Here is a 14508-nt window from a genome sequence, read left to right on the forward strand (position 1 = left end):
CCATTAAATGAAAAAAGCACGTCATTTTTTGTCGCTTCTATGCCACTTTCACTTTTGTGCGTCTTTTGTTGGACTCAAACCATGGCCGCTGAGCCCAAAGCTCTATCAGGTGAGCCACCAAGCAAGCTAAAGACAAAGGAGTAAGTGCATATATGTATGTTGGTCTGTAATACAAGTGTTAAAATGTTTTGTTTTTCAAATCATGCATTAAAGTAAAAGAGTTTTGATATCATAACATAGCTCGGGGTGAGTAATAGAGAAAAATAAGTTTTTATAAAATCAAAATCGGCAATTGTACTCGTGATTTGTGTGACTAATTAAATCACACAATTGTTGTAGTGCCTGTAGTGTTCATTTCACCAGGAAACTGCAGCGAAACGTAGAAAGCGGCACGTACAAGTCAGTTTGCAAAAATGTATGTAGAGTAATGTACATTCTGTGAGACCAGGTTGAAAGAATGGCATGATATTGCCTCTTTTTCTAAGAGCTACACAAATTCTAACCCTTTTTTCAGTACTTTTCAGCATAAATATTGTGATATGCTTTTTCTGACCACATGCTTATTAATGCTTTGCTTTATTCTCTACTAAAACTACAAAAAGGTTTATTGAACTTAAGTAACTTAAGTGTGGATACTTTCTTTGTTTCGAATGTAATAAATTGATCTATTTACAAATATTTTTTTTTTAAATGATGCACGACTGCAGTGCAACTTTATTAGTGATCAAATTCAAATTGTACATACTGTTCACATTTAATATACTTATTTTGCTTTAGATACAACTTTAAATTTCAGTCACTGATCTAAAACTGTTGCCATCTTTTATTGCTTGTTGTCTTTCAGGATTCAGGTCAACCCATACCACTGGTGGTGGAGAGCTGTATCCGATACATAAATCTATATGGTAAGCGGTTCACAGAAAATTCACTAATCGATTTCAGCTAAACATGCTGACTCAGTAGCTACTGGAAACCATTAGCGAGCTCTATGAAAACAACACAAGCTCTTATCATTCAGAGAACACACTGAACCAGAGAGAGACACAGATGCTAATTTGAATAAGGACACTTTCCAAATGGTTCCTTATAAAGTCCATCTGTCAGGGTAAAGCTGAAGTCAGTGAATTTAGTGAAATGACATCAGTTTGGCTGCTAAATATGCTGTGGATTAATGATTTACTGTTCATGGCCTGCTAGTTTTAAGACTATAGATTTTTATGGATGTCAAGGCAGAAAAAAATAACTCTATAACTGCTCAATTCTCTGTCCTGGCACAATCATTGCTTACAGGGCTCAGCAAAATCTTCCCATTCAGTATAGCTTTTAAATGATTGATTTGAGATCGCAGACGTTCGCTTGCCTTCCCCTAGGATCTAATGAAATTTGAGAAAATGATTGGAACCCCTTTAACAAAACCCATATGTCCCAAACTAACAGGCCCCTTTTGCTCCGAGAGAGAGAGAAAGAGAAAGAGAAATAAGTATTATTTTCTCCTCCTCTTTTCAACTAAATTTCAGATTGCTTAAAAGAAGTGCTGCTGAGAGTATGTCATATCATGCCTTGACAAGTTTGGGCCTTATGTTTCTTTTTATTTTCCTGTGTCAGGGCTGCAGCAACAAGGCATATTCAGAGTTCCTGGATCTCAGGTGGAAGTCAACGATATTAAGAATTCGTTCGAGAGAGGTTAGTCCCATACATACAGTATGAACTGTGCTTTGATTTACCAAACCTTTTATTAATAATGCATTAATTCTACATCTAGTTGATTCAAGCAATCGTGTGCCTAGTTTTTATATTCACAAATGGTGTGTCTCAGTCTGAACCACATTTTACTAGTAGGTACACTTCCCAATTCTTGGGCTGTCACATTGTTGAGTTTGTTCCAGTGCACTAAATCATTCCCTCCCAAGATGTTCCCAGAACGCACCATTAAAATCAGTGAGCGTCAGCTTCTCAATATATTCTCAAGTCTCTCAGGTTGTCAGAATCAAAATACGAGCAAATATTTCATAATGGCACTGTGCTTTTTTGTACAAGTACAATGAAGATGCATGTGAAACAAAACAAATTATACCAGATCAGTCGTTACCGTGGTATATAGCAATGTTGAGAAATACCAGCTAGAGTTCAATGTGCGATCCTGTAATCCTGTCACAGATAATTGTCAACAATGTCCCAGTAGATCAAGACCCTTGCTAGTGTCTCAATTTGCATTTACTATGAACTTATTAACATCATTGGGAACTAGGTAGTGAATTGAGTCACATCACTAATCTGTATACCTTTCTTAATCCATTGATGTGTTCATTAATTGACTTGTTAGATAAATTGTTAAAGCCTAAATTATTTTTACTTCTATACTGATCTCTCTCAAATTTCCTATTTTCACTAATCTTTTCTGAGCTGCGTTATGCTTTGCAGCAGGAACTTACAACATGTCACAATTTTTTTTTCAGGTGAGGACCCATTGGTTGATGATCAGAATGATCATGACATCAACTCAGTAGCAGGTGTTCTAAAGCTGTATTTCAGAGGGCTAGAGAACCCTCTGTTCCCCAAGGAGCGCTTCCTGGATCTGATCTCCACCATCAGTGAGCGTTGCATTCAGGATAATTCAAAGTCTGGGTTCAAAGCTGATATTACTTCATAGATTACTGTTATTTGTTGTACATGTTTTCTTGCACATGTTTTTGCCTTGGTTCTTGATTTATATACTTTCCTACATGCTGAAGTAATTTGTCAGTTTCTTGTCACCTTTGGAAAGAAAGCATCTGTCAAGAAAATAAAAGTACATTTGAGCAAATTGAGTTGTGATGAGGTCATAAGACCTTTCTGAAAAATACATCTAAAACCAGCCTAAGATGGTTAGCTGGTTGCCCAGCCTAGCCAAGCTGGTTAGGCTGGTCTGATGGTTTAAGAGGGACTTTGGGCACTTGACAGCTGGTCATGCTGGGAGACAATCATGATGAACATCTTAGACTAGCTGAATACCTCCTTGGACAGGTTGGGAGACTAGCTTGGTAAGCCTGGAAGACTAGCTGAACACAACCTTGGACAGGCTAGAAGATCACTTAAACCATCTTAAACCAGCTGAGATTAGCAACCTGCCATAGGATGAACAATCTTGACAGTGGAGCTACAGTTTGTAATGCTGATCATTATGTTGCTCTATTGTTTAAATATTGTATGATTGTTATTTTTGGTGGTTGTTTATTTCAGAGCTCGAATCATCTGCAGAAAGAGCTCACCACATCCAGCAGATAATCGTCACACTTCCTCGCACCGTCAACATCGTCATGAGATACCTGTTTGCATTCCTAAATCAGTAAGAATTATATATTTCAACATCTGTTTCATAATAAAGTGGCATAATTGGAACCAGCCGACCCATTTGCGTGTGCTCACACACACATACAGTTCACTTAAAGTGGGAGGCTAATCTGTAATTTTAGCACACTGCCTCCACAGTCTTTAAAGTGTAAATTTCCTAGTAAATCACCATTTATGTGAACAGCAGAAGTCACAAGCAAAGACATTCATTATATTTACAAAGAGCCATTCAACAGCCCCTACTATTCATGTCTAATTTATGACCGTGTCTGTCAAGGAGTACTTTAGAGGATATTTACACCAGTGAAAAACCGTCATTCTGTACCATACTATACCTGTCCTCTTCTCCCAGCCTTTTATTAATGCTTCCTGTGCTCACCCTTCCCCAGACCAAACAAAGAATTTGATTTCACATCATGAGTTTTCCCTCTGACTGCCCTCCCCCCTCCCCACCATTTTCCTCTCTGTGCCTGCAGCTCTTGCAGCTGTGACTCATTGGAATTTTACTTCAACAGCCAAGCTCTCCTCTATTGAAAGATAATACAGTGTACTTGAAGATGAATTCTCTGGAACAAAGTTATGGATGCACATATTTAAATGAACAGGAGCAATAAGAGGGATCTTGATAGAAGTGTGATTTTGAAAGTGAAAGTCAACATGAAATGTTTAGCAAATCATTTTACTTCAATGTAATCTGTACAGTACAGTTTTTAATTTACAGTAAACTGTCATAGAAATGGCATAGGAGAAAGTATGTCAGCTTTGGAAATATTGCACACTTTTAGGAAGACTTCAATTTAGAATTTGATAAAGACAGTTTTTCCTCATTGTTTTTCACAACCACTCTATAGTTTGTCCCAGTACAGTGATGAGAATATGATGGACTCATATAATCTGGCTATCTGTTTTGGACCCACACTGATGCCCATCCCTGAGAGTCAGGACCCTGTGACCTGCCAGGCTCATGTTAATGAGGTCATCAAGACTATCATCATCCACCAGGAAGTCATCTTTCCCAGCCCACGTGAGCTGGATGGCCCTGTCTATGAGAAATGCATGACTGGAGGAGAGGAGTATTGGTGAGCTCTGGGCTTTAGCTAGATTTTGATGTGACTGAGGAATGTCATAATTCCTCCAATGAAGCTTGCTGTGGCTTACTTAAATCCGTTATACTAAATTATCAACTGAATTTAGCACTCGGGTCACCTGAAGTAAAAATTACTTGGAAAGCCTTTTGTAAAATGTAGCTAAACAGAGTATCAATGCTTACAGTAGTCTAATAGTTCCAGCTCAAAATATGATCAGATCAGCCATGTCCGATGCTGTTATAAAAAGCCACTGTATGCAAAACTGTAACCGCATTTCAGTTTAATTCTTTCCACAATTTTCCTGACCAACAGCTGGGCGGCGCCATGATTATTCTGATTGCCGCCAGGTTCTTGTCTTCATTGAAACCAATGTAAAAACTACAGTAATGAGCAATTCAGATGGAGAACAACAACCATTTTAAGTGTTACTTGGAGTAGAAATGAGTTCAAGCTCAACTTTGTACAGTTATTGGCTGTCATAACAACTCTTGTTTTAATGTTATCAATGTAACCAACCTCAGTCCATTGCTTCATGTTTTCTACCTACTCCTTATGCTTTAATGAGTGAGGCACTGTCAAAAGTAATGTATCGGCACTATGGAGCCACATGTTTATTTGGCTAATGGTATAAAGGTTGGGGATTAAAATGTCACATTACAAGTGGCACTTATATTAGACATTCAAGCACAAAATCAGCCGCTCTTAACTTTACAAACACTTCTGTTCTGTAAAACATTTTCATCCATTTAATACATAATAGGCACAAGTTGACAGTTAATTTGCTACAGTAGTACATTCAAACTCACTGTATGCTAAAGTAGATTTAATGAGAAAAAACAAGCACTGTAGGCCCATCCATCTCACTGAAATAATATTTTTTTTGGTAATTAAAATGTGTCTAAATGTTTTCTAATACAAAAAGTTGCATGTTAATGTGAGAAGTTGTATTTGGTTGTTAATGTTCAAAATATGAATCCAGTGTCAGGGTGTTAGGGTGATGGGGCACAATCTGAAAAGTTAGGAAACCTTTTGGGCTAGGCTAATGAACGATTTTACTTGCTGTATGAATTTGTAATTATAGCAATAAGACACTTGATGACTTATTACTGTGTTCCTTATCAAAAGTTACTTTGATGCTGCGCTGATTTAGCGCTTTGGGAACGTCTTTTAGGAGTGACCGGCTGTGGATATGTGTGCAACACGTCAATGAAATTGACAGGAATTCATAGCCTCTGCTGGTGACATCATCACAATGCGCAGGTACCAGGGGCTATAAATAGATGCGCCACAGGTGCATCGTCAGGTCTTTTGTCTTCAGACCATTCTGTGTGTGTTGTGCTTCACAAGCGTGTCAAATTTTCTACTTTCCTCTGATAGGAGTTAGATTTGTTAGGCAGTGTGCAGAAATCTTTTTCTTATTTTTCTTCTTTCTTCTATTACTTAAGTGTGAAAGACAAAGAGAAAATGAGTGATAAACAAAACAAACAGTATGTGTTTCCCTGTTTATGCCATATGGCTAAATCAGACACACACTAGTTTTGTTTTGTTTGTTTGGGGGAAGAGCATGCTGCTCTTGCGTTAGAGCGAGGCAGTTGTGAGCACAGTGAAGATGCTGCACACTCGTCTGGCTTATTTCCAAGAGCCAGACCTCACCATTTCATCATGGGGCTCACATATGGATATGGCTGAGGAGCGAGAGACTGGTTTGTCCCTATCACTCACTCTCTCTCCAGATCCAACCGGTCCCTTGCATGATCTTGAAGCACGCCTCAGTGCCTCTTCAGTTCATGAGAGGGATGATGAGTCTCTTGGGACCGCGGATTCTGAGTTGCCTATCTCTGAGCATTCCTCCTGTAACAATAAAGTGGTTGAGGAAGTGCTCGAAATAGTTACTTGTGCGGTGGCCAGACTGCAGTTATACTGACTGCATGAACAAGAGACCTGCAAATGATCTAAACTAGAGGACAGATTCCTGTCTGGTGGCAGGGGTAGGGAACACAAAATCAGTCCCTTCCCTTCTTTGAAGACCTCCATGACGAGCTTTCTCACTGCTGGCGGAAACCTTATATTTCCCGTTTTTTCGTGCCTTTTGACGTCGACATATTCGACTATCGTGGGTGCTGAGGAACTGGGATATTCCATGATGCCGCAGTAGAAGCGACCAAACAGATGGCTTGCGCCATTGTCCGGTCTATGGCTGCTTTGGTCAGCACAGAGAGACACTTATGGCTGAACCTTTCGGGCATCAGAGACAAGGACAAAATGTTCCTTCTTGATGCCCCGATTTCACCTTCTGGCTTGTTCGGTGACTGTATGAACATGGTCATCACCAGGTTCCAGGAGGCAAAAAGTCATGAGGAAGCCTTTGGGCAATTCCTTCCTCACCGCACTCGGGGCCACCCAGCCCCACCCCGCCTGGTACTTCTAGAAGGGAGGCTCAAAAACAGAGCGTGGCGAATCGCTCTCCACCTCGTAGAGACTGGGGACCGGCTCGTCGCCCTCAGCAGCCCACAAAGCAAGACCTCAGGACCGTTATCTCCAGGAAGAGAAAACCCTGACGGTCTTGCACCCAGTCTTGTGGGGGTAGGCCCACTTTGGGATGGGTCATGTGATAATTCACCTACACCTTCCTGATACCCCCACGAAACCTCTCCATTCCCACCACCTCTGGTGTTTTGGGGGTTAGCGGTTTCCAGGTAAATGTTGGGTGTTCTGTTGCTTCCTGCCATAGTCCAGGACATGGAACACTCAATATCCCCTCAACAGGAAGTGTCAAAATTTATAGCCATCTCATAGAACCTGGCAGTTTCTATGTGGGAAAAGGCTACAGAATTAAATTTGTTCACCGTCCTCCGCGTTTCAACGGCGTGGTTTCCACTACCATGAATCCAGAACAATCATGTCTACTATGGAAAGAACTGTAAAATCTCTTGGTCAAAGGGCCCATAGAACATGTTCCCCTTCCAGAGAGAGAGTCAGGTTACTACAGCAGATAATTCCTGGTTCCCAAGAAGGATGGGGGGTTGCGTCTGATTTTAGACCTTTAAGGCTTTAATTGCTTAGTTAAGGTGTTCAAGTTCAAGATGCTAACCGTCAAGGAGGTCGTGTCTCAAATCCACATCACGATTGGTTAGTCACGATCGATCTCATGGATGTATACTTTCATATAGAAAGTCTGCCACAACACAGGAAGTTCCTGAGGTTCGCTTTCAGGGACGAAGGTTTACAATATCTGGTTCTTCCATTCGGCACGAAGTGCACGGATGCAGCACTTGCTCCTTTGTGACTCCGGGGCATCTGCATTCTGAATTATATAGATGACTGACTGATACTAGCACAGTCACAAGAACTGGCATTACAGCACAGGGATATCGTCTTAGCTCATCTGGTTTCTCTGGGATTGTGACTCAACGTCAGGAAAGGTGTTCTCTCTCCCACTCAGGAAACGACCTATCTGGGGGTCATATGGAATTCGATAATGATGCGGACACAATTGTCTCCCACTCGAATCGAGACCATTCAGAAAACCCTGAACAAATCAGGCTAGGCCAAGTTTGCACTGTTCGTCAGTATCGAATACTAGGTCTCATGGCATGTCCATCCTCTGTGATTCCTTTGGGCTTTTTTCACATTAGACCGTTTCAGTTGTGGCTCAAAGCCAGGGGATTTCATCCAAGGGTCAGTCCACAAAGGTAGATAAGGTTTACGTGCCGCGTGCTTTGTACCCTTTCTATGTGGTTCAGACCCCGGTTCCTCACCTTGGGTCCCACTTTAGGTGCGTCTTACCGTCGCAAGCTGCTAACGACAGACGCCTCACTGACGGGCTGGGGAGTGGTCTTAAGTAGTTGTCCAGCTCAAGGGGAATGGGAGGGTCATCAGCTCGATTGGCACATCAAATGCCTCGAGTTGATGGCTGTATTTCTGGCCCTGAAATGTTTCCTCCAGTATCTGAGAGGCTGCCATGTCCTGGTGTGGGTGGACAACACCGCAGTAGTCTCTCATAAACCATCAAGGAGGTCTACGTTCATGCCAGCTGAACAGACTGGCACGGCAGATTCTCCTTTGGGCCCAGGGCCAGCTCCTGTTAATCAGAGCAGCTTATATCACTGGATGCCTGAATGGGGAGCAGATTTAGAGTCCAGACAGAAAATACCGATTTGGAGTGGAAACTCCACCCCGAGGTAGTGAAGCAAATCTGGTTGAGATTTTACAGAGCAGAAATGTCCCCTTCCACTTCTCTTTGAGTCACCCAGACCCCGATGGGTCATGGACGCGATGGCACACACGTGGCCCAGAATGCGCCTGTTTGCGTTTCCTCTGATTTTCTCTGCTCCCGGGAGTCCTGGCCAGAGTTCGCCAGCAAGGGCCCTGCTTCTTACTGTTGGCTGAAAAGGGTGTGGTCCTCTGAGAATATGTCTCTCCTAGACTGCTTGCCTTGGGCGATTCCGGACAGGAGGGACCTTCTACCTCAGGCACAGGGGACGATACTTCATCCTAGGCCCGAGCTGTGGAACCTTCATGTTTGACCCCTGAAGGGTACCAACTGAGGGACACTCGGCTTTCTCCTGAAGTCATCGAGACCATTCTGAGCGATAGGGCTCCCTCTACTAGAAGTTATGCCAATAGATGGGTGTCTTTGAAAGATGGTGCAATCTGGCAGATCCAGTTAATTGCCAGATTGCTTCAGTTCTGGACATTCTGCAGGAAAAATTATCAGCAGGCACATCTCAGGGTTTATGTGGCCGCCCTATTGGCTTGCCACGCCTTGATTGATGGGATGCCATTGGAGAAACATCCTCTGCTTTCTCGCTTTGTTCGTAGAGCTACACAATTAAGACCTCCTGCTAGGACCAGGATCCCTTCATGGGACTTAGCAATAGTCCTTGAGGGTCTGGTTGATACCCCCTTTGAACCTCTAGAGTTAGTGTCTGATAAACTTCTGACTCTCAAGATGGTTTTTCGTATGCCGATTAATTTATCTAAAAAGAATTGCTGATTTTCAGGCTTTGTCTGTCTTACCATCCTGCTTAGATTTTGCCCCAGGAATGACTAAAGCAATATTGCACCCTCATCCTGACTACCTGCCTAAGGTTCCTTTCTCAGCCGTACATCCAGTCACTCTTGAAGCCTTCTGTTCCCCGCTGTTTACAACACCAGATCAGGAAAGACTTCACGGACTGTGTCCATTCTGTGCCCTTCAGGCTTGCGATCACTTTCACTTTTACATCTGAAAGTTATCGTGAGATTTAGAGTTAAAAAGGACTTGTTCTGTTTCTCACCCACACCTATTATATCAGTTCTGAAGACATGGATTTAAACACTGGAGTCATATGGATTACTTTTTATGTTTCATTTGTGTGATTTTTGGAGTTACAAAGGTCTGATCACCAGTCACTTGCATTGTATGGACCTTCATACTCTTATATATTATTGCTTTAAGATATTGATACTGATATTGATATGAACAAGATTGGGTAGTGCTTGCTTGAAATTTTAGAACCATAATTGCCATTTAAATGTTAACACTGGCAGCATAACATGTGCAGTTATTGAGTTTATATTCTACTTTAAAACCTCTTTTTCCCTTTGTATCTGTTTATGTTTGTGTATATTCACACAGTGACAGCCCTCACAGTGAACCAGGCACCATTGATGAAGCAGACAATGGCACTGAGCCACACACTAGTGATGACGGTACAGACAAACAAGCTTTTTTATTTGTGCAGTCATCTATTGCTTTGTACATGCTATAATCACTGTCTCTCATGGCTGGATTTGTATTGTCTTGAAAAAAAGAGCAAAAACCTGCATTATATGAGGTTTTTTATTTTGGTATATCTTTAGAAATATGGTGTAGATGTTTATGCTTGTCTTTGGGAATAAAGGGAATCCAAATTACTGTGTTGCCTCTTAAAAGACAGAAAATAATGGTGTTTTGCTTAGTGTATTTTAAAGATGATTTGATGATTAGCATTCAGCTTTCAGCTGACCTTTCTAGCTTGTGTTGTGTGTTTGCATATGCATGACAAACACCTTATTGAAATCAGATGGCAAGACTGGCATTGAAACATCTGGGTCAAATTCAATTAGATCTAAACAGTTTGCATGCAAAATAATATTCATATATTGTGCACAGACATTATCAAGTCAAGGAATGCCAAGCTCTTTATTGTCTGTTGCAACAAGATTATATTTTGTACTCCACAAGGTCGCATTCCCTTTTAGTAATATGAGTAATAAAAAATTAGTACTGTATATAAAAAGTTGTAAATATTTGTATAAATATATACTATACACAACAATACAAAATACACAAAAGTACCACAAACAAAAAGGCAGTAGAAAAGACGAGATGAGATACAAGATTGTTGCTTTCTCTTTGTACATTGAGAGAAATACATACCATGTTTTATTGTTTGGTTGATGTTATGATTGACATCTAGCTCAGCCAATTGGAGTGGTTTTCTATGAGCAGTGCTCATTCTTATTAGCTAGTGCACTATGAGGAGATAAGGGGGAAGATCTCAAGTCAAATAAAAAAAAGGCACTTGGAAATAATTTTTTCTGTCTCATTCCCTCCCTCACCCCTGCCTAACCCAGTTCATTTTTTAAATATAAATGATAGCGTTGTCTACCAATGTTTCTACTGCTATATTAAATTAAATTCAGACGTGAATATTTTTCTCGACCTAGTTTCAGCAGTCTTTGTACTACATCACTCTCTTCCCAACCTTGGTTATCTCGGCTTAATTGCCACCTTTGCTTTTTATCACTCTGTTTTCCTTGTCTCCCCCTCTCTTGCACTTTCTTTGTTCAGGGTGAGTAAACGGTCTCACGGGGCTTCAAGCTCCTGCTCCCTTCATTTACTGATTGATGGAGCTGTAGTCACTCCCTAACCCAAAACACCAGCCAATAATGCTGATACCATCTCTAGCATACAGCCGGCTGCTCATTCAAGGTTTTTTTTTCTTCATTAAGATATTTCTCCCCTTACCTAATGGATTGAGAGTTGGCCTTTTTAACACTGAAAAATAGAACATTATTTATTTGTTTACTTGTCAAAGCTGAAGTGTGTAATTTTTTTTTGTTACATTTTTTTCTGATATACCAGCTTTAAATGCAGAGTCAACTATAAGTAAGCCATTTGTAGGTTGCTTTCGCCTAAATGTGTTACACAATGGCTCTGTAGTGCTATCGAAACATTCTGCTGTTTTTGTAGAATAATGTTAATTATCACCCAAAAATATATTTTAAACTCCTCCATCATCTATGTATCAAAAATTGTGGTACAGGAAGGCAATGGAAGTGAATGGGTCCAGTCCATAGAAGTTACAAAACACACTGTTTCAAAAGTGCAGCCACAAGATGTAAACATAATACATGTTAACATGATTTTTAGAAGAAATGTGCTTTTCTGAGCAGTCGGACTTGCAACAAACATAAATGCCAAAATAATTTCTATAGACTTACATTGATGGAGGGACCTGTGTCAGATAACCAGAATATCACAGAGATGTGTGGAAACCTTTATCTTTTTGTAAGACAAATAACGAATCGGTTACCTAACGTAACCTCGGTTCTCTCTAGATGAGGGAATTATCCTTAATTTTGTATCATTTGTCAACGCAGTGCAGCAACTGCAGACCTTGAGCGGGCTAGCTAGCGAGCTCATTGATTGCTCTGCGGCAACTGCTGCAGCCTATAGACGAACTTGGGCGAACTCTCGTCCAATGAGAGGCGTCCGCGCGCTTACTGCATCAAAGCCCGCCAAAATGGGCGTGGCTAGAGTGCATATAAGCGTAGTTCGTAGGCTGGAACCCTGGTTTTCATTGAATGAAGCGAAAGTCGCTGCGTGGCGCGAGCACGGCCGGCTACGCAATACTCGTTCCCTCATCTAGAGAGAACCGAGGTTACGTTAGGTAACCGATTCGTTCTCTTACGAGAGGTTCTCTCGTATTGCGTAAGCTAGCTTACGCTACGGGAACCCATTGTCAACGCCGTGTGCGCCAAGCATCCACTGCATGAGCCCCGGGGTGGGGGACCCGGGGGAGCCCTTGTGAGTGGGGAAATAATATTTGGCCGGCAAGAGTGCGGGCCAGTGTGTGTGTAATACATAAGCACATAGTGGGAAGGGAACGACAGAGCGGCGGTGCCGGTCTGTGTGGAATGAGTCCCATCAGTGCAGCTCACCAGGGGAGCTGTAGCGTATTAAACCACTAGTAGTTTTGCCTGCAGGGCGGGCACTTCCAGATTGTAAAATCTGACAAATGTGGAGGGGGAAGCCCAGCCCACTGCCACACATATGTCGTGAATGGAAATCCCGCTGGACCATGCCCACGATGAGGCCATGCCTCTAGTGGAGTGAGCCCTAATGCCCAACGGGCATGGCAGGTCTTTTGACGTGTATGCGGCAGCAATAGCGTCCACTATCCATCTAGACAGTGTCTGTTTCGAGGCGGCGAGACCTTTGGTGCGCCCTCCGAACGAAACCAAAAGCTGCTCAGAGCGTCTGAAAGAGGCAGAGCGCGCAGTATACAATCTCAGTGCTCTGACTGGGCAAAGGAGATTGGCGTCGCGTTCGCTATCGGATGCTGGCAGCGCCGATAGGGAAATGACCTGTGCTCTGAAAGGAGTACCGATCACCTTGGGAACATAGCCGTGTCTAGGCTTTAAAATGACCTTGGAGTCACTTGGTCCGAACTCAAGACACGCAGCGCTGACAGACAGCGCGTGAAGGTCTCCCACACGTTTGACTGATGACAGGGCAGTCAGAAAAATGGTTTTGAGTGAAAGGTATTTCAAATCCACTGATTGAAGCTGTTCGAAAGGGGGTCTTTCATAGTTTCGAGAACTATAGAAAGATCCCAGATAGGAACCGATCCTTCTAGCTCCCTTGAGGAAGCGGATGACCAGCTCGTTTTTTCCCAGTGACTGGCCGTGCAGGGGTTCGGCGAATGCCGTGACGGCCGCCACATACACTTTGAGCGTGGATGGGGATCTGCCCTTATCCAGCAGCTGTTGTAAAAACACGAGCAGCGACGACACCCCACATATCCGTGGGTCCAGGTCGCTGTCGGTGCACAATTTTGAAAACACAGACCATTTTGACGCAGAGTCTTCTCGTGGAAGGGGCTCTAGCGTGTATGATGGTGTTTATTACCCCTTCTGGCAGAGCGACGGGTAGTCGTTGATCACCCACGCGTGCAGCGCCCATCGCTCTGGGTGGGGATGCCAGATCGTGCCGCGAGCTTGAGAGAGGAGATCTGCTCTCACTGGGATGGGCCACGGCGCTGTCAGTGACAGCTGCGTAAGCTCCAGGAACCATGTCTGATTCTCCCAACGTGGGGCTATGAGGAGCACCGAGTGACGCGTTTCCCTGATCCTCTGCATTACCTGTGGCAATAGCGAGACGGGAGGGAAGGCGTAAAGCGGGCGGTTGGGCCAGTCCTGGGCCAGCTGCGTCCTCGCTCGAGAAAAATATTGGGCAGTGAGAGTTCTCTTCTGACGCAAAGAGGTCTATCTCTGCTCTGCCGAATATGCGCCATAACTTCTGGACTGTTTGAGCGTGCAGGGACCATTCCCTGGAGGAATATTGTCTCTGGACAGTCTCTCTGGGCCGTCGTTCAGGTGGCCTGGCACGCGCGTCGCCCTCAGCGAGCGCAGGTGGCACTGGGACCAACTCAATATGCGTTTAGTCAGATGGAAGAGGTTCCTGGATCTGACACCGCCCTGACGGTTTAGGTAGGATACCACAGATCTGTTGTCCGAACGGACCAGGACGTGGTGACCCTGAATGACCGGAGAAAGCGCACAAGCGTGTACTCGACCGCTATCATTTCCAGACAATTTATGTGAAGGAGCTTTTCCTGAACTGACCATAGGCCAAAAACCGGAGAGCCCTCGCAGACCGCGCCCCAACCCGTGTTGGACGCGTCTGTCGAGATGACTTTTCGGCGAGATACAGCTCCCATCGTCACTCCCTGCTGATACCATTCGGCCACTGTCCAGGGCTGCAGAGCTGAAATACAGGTCTGAGTCACCTTGATCGGCTGGCGGCCTGTGGCCCAAGCCCGGCGAGATGCGCGGGTGT

The 14508-nt window shown here is 43.3% G+C and overlaps 1 protein-coding gene across 4 annotated transcripts in view; it reads left to right on the forward strand.

Annotated features, from left to right (window-relative positions):
* srgap3 (SLIT-ROBO Rho GTPase activating protein 3) overlaps nucleotides 1–14508 on the forward strand; it is a 122205-nt gene that overhangs the window by 89001 nt on the left and 18696 nt on the right. For all 4 annotated transcript variants that reach the window (XM_052140572.1, XM_052140574.1, XM_052140576.1 and 1 more), the window contains 6 exons: nucleotides 845–905; nucleotides 1606–1683; nucleotides 2457–2591; nucleotides 3220–3325; nucleotides 4182–4409; nucleotides 10039–10112. In XM_052140572.1, coding sequence (XP_051996532.1) covers nucleotides 845–905; nucleotides 1606–1683; nucleotides 2457–2591; nucleotides 3220–3325; nucleotides 4182–4409; nucleotides 10039–10112 — 682 coding nt within the window. The remainder of the gene's footprint in view (nucleotides 1–844; nucleotides 906–1605; nucleotides 1684–2456; nucleotides 2592–3219; nucleotides 3326–4181; nucleotides 4410–10038; nucleotides 10113–14508) is intronic.

This window comes from Xyrauchen texanus, chromosome 13 (genome assembly GCF_025860055.1).
Source record: "Xyrauchen texanus isolate HMW12.3.18 chromosome 13, RBS_HiC_50CHRs, whole genome shotgun sequence".
In the NCBI taxonomy this organism is placed as follows: domain Eukaryota; kingdom Metazoa; phylum Chordata; class Actinopteri; order Cypriniformes; family Catostomidae; genus Xyrauchen; species Xyrauchen texanus.